Genomic DNA, 6,124 nt, shown 5'->3' on the forward strand with positions numbered 1-6,124 from the left:
ATCTACAAGTGCATTTGATAACATCTTTTACAGAAATCTATTTTTGCCTGAGATAAAAGAGGATTTTTGGAATTCTAAAATAGAAATTCCACACAATTGTGATCTATAGAAAGCATTACACAAATTTAGATAGGAAAAAATAAATTCTAAAAACAAACAGGAAAATATATATATATATATATATATATATACACACCCTCCACATATTTCGGCGAGAGCTTGGTTGACAGAAAAACTTAAAATCCTAGCTATATTCATCCACCGAAAAGTCTACCACCTCTCCCTAGTTAGGTGAATCACGTCTCCTTAATTGGCTGATATTCCTATCGCAAAATAAATCCTCGATACAAACCAAGACAGAGAGGACACTGCCACCTGAAACTGAAGCCAACCCTCTGAGTCTCTGACTGTACTTTTCATAGGTATCATCACAAGAACCAGAACTGAAAGGAAAAGCTGTTCTGTTCAGTGATGGGCGCAATAAAGGCAGCATCTGGGGATGCAGTGCTAACTTTCATGTGGGTGTTTGTGTCTGCCATGTTTGGTTTGTTCACAAACCTGATAGTTACTGCTCTCGGTCTTCAAACCCTTGTCTGGGCTCCTCTGGTCATCACTACTTTTATTGTCTTCACCTTTGTTTTCTTGTTTACCTTGATTGGTGAGGCCTTGGGTGGTGCCAGTTTTAACCCAACCGGTACTGCTTCTTTCTATGCTGCTGGGGTTGGTGGAGACACTCTCTTCTCCATGGCCCTCAGATTCCCTGCTCAGGTATACGTTTACATGGTAGAATTGTACTTGTTATTGCATGCATGCATGTCTTTCTTTTGTTGTTCATCAGCTGTATTGATTTCTTTGTGTTTGGTTTCTTCTTTTTATTGGGATCATGTTTAAGGATTTAAGTCCTTAATTATCTTGATTTGTTTTGTTTGTAAAGCAAGATGATGGAATTTGATTGTTCTAGCTTCCTTTGGGTCCCTCCTTTTCTTCATTTTTTGTTGTTTTGTTCCTTTTCTTGGAACTTTTTAGTTCTCTGGTTGCCTTTCATTGTTTATTGCTTCTGTGTCTTGATTTCTCTGACGGAAGAACATTATCCACAACGATCCATCTTCCAAAAAGAAGTAGCGTAGTTTTGAAAAGAACAGCCATGATTTACTTTCCAAAGAAATTGAATAGAATTGTTAAGGGAAAACGATTTGGCAGACACTCTGTCACAACAAGACCAGAGCAGTTGTGCCAAAGCTATTCGTAAACAGGATTGAATGGGAATGTTTAAAATATTAACAACCGAATGTCTCCATGACAGGCAGCAGGGGCTGTGGGAGGTGCGTTGGCTATCATGGAGGTGATGCCAGTTCAGTATAAGCACATGCTTGGGGGCCCTACTTTGCAGGTGGACTTGCATACAGGAGGCCTTGCTGAGGGGGTTTTGACCTTCTTAATGAGTTTTGCTGTTCTTGTAATTATCCTTAAAGGCCCTCGTAACCCTCTGGTGCAGACATTGTTTCTTTCCATTGCGACCATAACATTGGTGGTTGCAGGTTCTACTTACACCGGTCCTTCCATGAATCCTGCCAATGTGAGTATCTCATTTGTCTTTGCTTCTCAATTTCATAGCCATCTTTCCTTTGAGAAGATATGTGGAGAGCTTATGAATCTCTCAAATTATGCAGCAACCTGTCTTTTTCGTACTTATAGTTTAGATTATAAAAGCATAAGCTCCCAAACATTGCGTGCATGATGCAAATCACCTTTATTTCTCTTCCGCTTGTTGTTATACTGTTTTTTTTTTTTTTTTAACCTTGTAGCCATTTCTGCATTTTGGTTAAGATCGTTTTAAATGTATGACTGACATTGCCTTGCTAAGGAAACCAAGACCTGGCTGATGCTGAGACAATGTCTCATAATGTCTGAGTTCATCTCTTCTCTCTCTGTTTGAGAGCGTGTAAACCTGTGTAATTCAGGAAATGTAGTGGACATGAGATAGGGAAGGTCAGAGCCATCCATCTCCTCTTTGAAAATACTTCTGCCAAGTCTTAGGATATTCTGCTCAATTTCATGGAAAAAAACTCATATCTGATTGACAAATCCCACTGATCTAACACATCCCCTTCTCTAAACAAGCAAACTACAAAGAGCAGACTATAAACACTATCAAACAAGCAAACTCCTACCAACTCCAACAAACTAAACCATAAAAAACCATTAAAATTTCCACCTAAAAACCGTCTCATAATTCAAGAAATTCAAGAAAAACCCCGCAACTCATAAAATCCCTCTCACCAATCTGTTTTTATTCTTGGTTTCTTTTATGTATCCCATTGTTAAGTGATATTCTTTTGGTATCGAATAGCTAAGGACTTTGCTCTTTCTCATTCTTGACTAGATGGGATACTCAAGGGCTTGGCTCATCTATCTCCTCGGTTTACAGACAAATGATAGGGAGGAACATAAATGAACTCTTCGTCCTTTTCCCTTATGCTCACTTCTAACTGATTATTTGCAGGATAAAGTTAAGATATTTTAATGTCATGATTAGCAGCCTTTTCTCCTGGCATCTAGGTCGTTCTACTATTAACAGTGTCTGGATTCTTAAATCTGCAAAGAGCAAGGGGGATGGGGAATAAAATGTTGATCGGGACTATTCTTTCTTTAAGGAAAATTAGCTTTTCATAAATGTGAAATGTATTAGTGTTGTTTTATTGCTGGTGGTGGTGGTGGTGGTGGTGCAAGGCAATTTGCAGAGGTGGAGGTTGTGATAGCAGGTGGAGATGGATGTGACGGTCAGTAGTTACAGAAGAAATCTACAACGTGGATATTATTACCCAGATATAACTTTTATTGCTACCAGTGAAGACAGGTGGAAACAGGGGAGGAACCCCTTGTTGTGTTGCATTTCGTTTTGGGATATGGAGCATGAATTTTTAATATTGGTTTGATACATTGAAACGCGTTCTTTGTTCCATCCAACCTTTATAGAAGCCAATGGTTTTCTTTGGAATTTGTTGTCAGGATATATGATAGATAATCAAAGTAGTTCAAGAGAAATTTGGCAACAAAGTTACATTTGCTGATATGCAGATTAGTCTATTAAGGAAATTGGATCGGAAAGTTTACTTTCCAGGATTCCTTGGAAACTTCGAAAGTATAACCATCCTCCTGATATGGAAGTATAGAGCAATAACTAAGAAAGGTTATAAATTGTCGAGAAATTATCAAAACTGTTGGGAAACATACTCCCTCTCTTCCTTTCATAAAGACTCTGTGGGGTTCATGAATAAATGTGAGCAAGGGAGTACAAATTCTTGGAGTTTATGAAAGGAATTCAGCTTTAGAAGTCTTTCAGCCTGTTCTTTAATGGTTTCATTTTGAGGTTTGATTACCTGCAATTAGAGCTTTAACAGTTCTGCACATCTATGGGATAGAAAGGATCTCTCACACGTGTCAAATTCAAGTTTTGGAGATTGACCTTGCTCGCACCATTTTGATAGAACTCTTGCCTTTCATTTTTCGTGAGCATCATGCAATGCTCTAATTTGTTTACTGAACTTTCATTCTAATTTTACATCTTTTACTTAGGTAATAGATGGTTTGTGTCCTCAAGAGGCGTAGCGTGATGACAAAGAGCTTGAAATCTGCACAGCAGGTTACGAGTTTGAGTCAGGGCGTGCATCTCTTGTAAGAGCCTGGGACAGCCGAGGTTTTACTCACTCACTTGGGCCCACAAAGTGTGCTTTCCGGGAGATGAGGTTTCCTCGAATCCAAAAAAAAAAAATAGATGGTCTGCATATGCATCCACTTATCCAAAGGTAAGTTAGTATGGTTGTCAATTATGAGTGCAAATTCTAGATGCTGGAACTGCGATAGATTCATGTCTAAACTGCTATTAAACAGCGAAGTAGGCAAAAGTTCACCAAATCCTTCTTGAGTTGCCTAATGTAGGTGGGTGTTATCTCAGTTTTTTTGTAATGCTGAACAAGAATTGATGAGAATACTCAATCTTGATGTTCCTGTGAGGGATGGATCAAGTTTTGACCACTTGAGAGGGCCCAAACTAAGATTAGTTTTTTGTTTCATCTTTTTTCTTTCTCAGAAGAGGGGTAAGGGGTATATGAGCTGCCATTGTTATTTCCTCTTCCTTCTTTGCATCTGTTGTGTCTTCATACAGAACTCTGACTTTGTCATGTCATATTGTTTGTAACATGGAAACTGTGAGAAACTAACTCCTAAGCATGTTAATCCCTTGCACGTTCTGCTGTTCCTTTTTTATCTTCAGAATACAATTTGGCTATGGCGTGAGGATTGATCTTTGACTCAGTAGAGTCTTTATCTTCATGGATCAAATTTTAAGATCTGAGAAGCTTGTCATGACACTTGTTTTTGCTAAAGGTAGAATGTAATGTTTTGAGATATAATCAGATTGTAGAGCCCACCTGTTACATACAAATTTCTGATCTTTCTGGGGTATATCTTCGATCTAAAGCGTGGTTCTTACATGATCATCTGCATGTTAGATTGTTATTAGAGGGCTTCACATGATTGCAACAACGCTATTCTATTACCATTTATTTACTCTAGAGATCATAGATTCATGGAAGTCTTAATATGAAATGCTTGTCTTTTGATTGAACATTTAAGATTTTCATCTGCAATAGATCCTGATGACGGTGTTCTAGTTTTTCATTTGATGTTTCTAGTTTTCTTGAACATTTTGATGCAATCAAGTACATTTTGATGCAAATCTAGTTTTCCTGGACTGTTTGGAAATCCAACAAATTCTGTAACTTATCCTCTTCTGTTCTCGACAGGCCTTTGGGTGGGCATATGTAAGAAAAGGGCACAACACATGGGAGCAGCTCTATGTTTACTGGATCTGCCCCTTCATCGGAGCGATACTGGCCGCCTGGATCTTCCGTGTTGTCTTCCCCCCACCAGCACCCAAACAAAAGAAAGCCTAAAATGACAGAGCTTAGTTCATCATTATTTTACATTGATTGATGCGTCAAATGTAATAAGAACTTCAGCATCTCATTTCTCTAGCCATGTTAGACCTTTTGATCTTGTTTCCTTGCTCAATTCTCGATTTGATCCAGCAGGGAAGAACTTTTAGTGGGATTGCAGCAATCTGGACCGAGTCATGTCAATCTTGCGCTTTTTGTGCAGAATTCATTCCTGCTAGATTAGCTCCTGGTTTGGATGCCATAAAAGTTAGAAAGCAAGGTTCCTTGCATGCTGCCATGCCTTTTCGCTCTAGCAAAGCTAGTGTTAAGAAATATAATAATGATTATTTTTTAAAATATTTTTTATTTAAAAATATATTAAAATATTTTTTTAAAATAAATTATTTTTGACATAGTACATTAAAATATTTAAAAATATAAAAAATATATAAAAAAATTACAAGTGTTTTTTGACTGCAGAAACAAATATATTTTTTATTGAATAGTGAAACTTTTTCTTTTTTTTTTCCAGTGAAAAACAAACAAATTTATCTTTTTAATTTTATGAAAAAAAAGAAAGAGTAAACTTTTTCAAAGTTAAATGCATAAAAAGCAAAGGAAAAGAGAGGGAAATAAATAGAATCTCTTAAGCAAAGTGTTTTGAAAAATTAATGATTAAAAGAACTTGTTCAAAGTTGAAAAAAATCAGTGTTAGGTTCCATTTTTTTACTTCCAAAATAAGCATTTTCCTACTAAATTTTAAGTAATTGGGCCAAATTGAAAGGCTTGTAGTGGTTAGGGCCGAATCTGAATATTCAAACAATTCGAGACTAAACAAAGCAACTTTTCTTACCGTAGGAGAAGCAGCGGCAACAAATTGGAATTCTTGTTTTTCGTATTATTATCACTGTTTTCCTATTTCGTTAGAGTACTATTCAAAAAATTATATTCTTGTAAGATCCATTAATTAAAATTAAAATTAAAAAAGAGGATTTTATTATAGTCCCTCCCACAAAATATTATTCAGTTAAATAGTATTTTTTTTACTTATTTTTTTTTTCAATTTCAATTATATTATTCAACATTAGTTTTATTGGTTATCAGGTTTTATTTTTTTTTTAATTTTTTTTTATGAGGTTATTCTAATTTCATAACATGAATTGCAGATTTGACTAGTTTTACCCAAG

General features: G+C 36.3%; 1 protein-coding gene across 1 annotated transcript; it reads left to right on the plus strand.

The window, feature by feature from the left end:
* Window positions 1–217: 217 nt before the first annotated feature.
* LOC118054912 (aquaporin SIP1-1) lies at window positions 218–5,186 on the plus strand. The gene is made up of 3 exons (XM_035066682.2): window positions 218–768; window positions 1,304–1,576; window positions 4,806–5,186. The coding sequence occupies exons 1-3, from the start codon at window positions 472–474 to the stop codon at window positions 4,953–4,955; spliced, it is 720 nt and encodes a 239-aa protein (XP_034922573.1). The 5' UTR covers window positions 218–471; the 3' UTR covers window positions 4,956–5,186.
* The last annotated feature ends 938 nt before the right edge of the window (window positions 5,187–6,124 follow it).

This window comes from Populus alba, chromosome 19 (genome assembly GCF_005239225.2).
Source record: "Populus alba chromosome 19, ASM523922v2, whole genome shotgun sequence".
In the NCBI taxonomy this organism is placed as follows: Eukaryota; Viridiplantae; Streptophyta; class Magnoliopsida; order Malpighiales; family Salicaceae; genus Populus; species Populus alba.

Bases quoted from the DNA above. Each gene is read 5' to 3' on its own strand.
- LOC118054912 (XM_035066682.2), top strand. From the start codon at position 472: ATGGGCGCAATAAAGGCAGCATCTGGGGATGCAGTGCTAACTTTCATG. The intron at 769-1,303 runs GTATACGTTTAC...TCTCCATGACAG, and splicing joins CCCTCAGATTCCCTGCTCAG to GCAGCAGGGGCTGTGGGAGG. The intron at 1,577-4,805 runs GTGAGTATCTCA...TGTTCTCGACAG, and splicing joins CTTCCATGAATCCTGCCAAT to GCCTTTGGGTGGGCATATGT.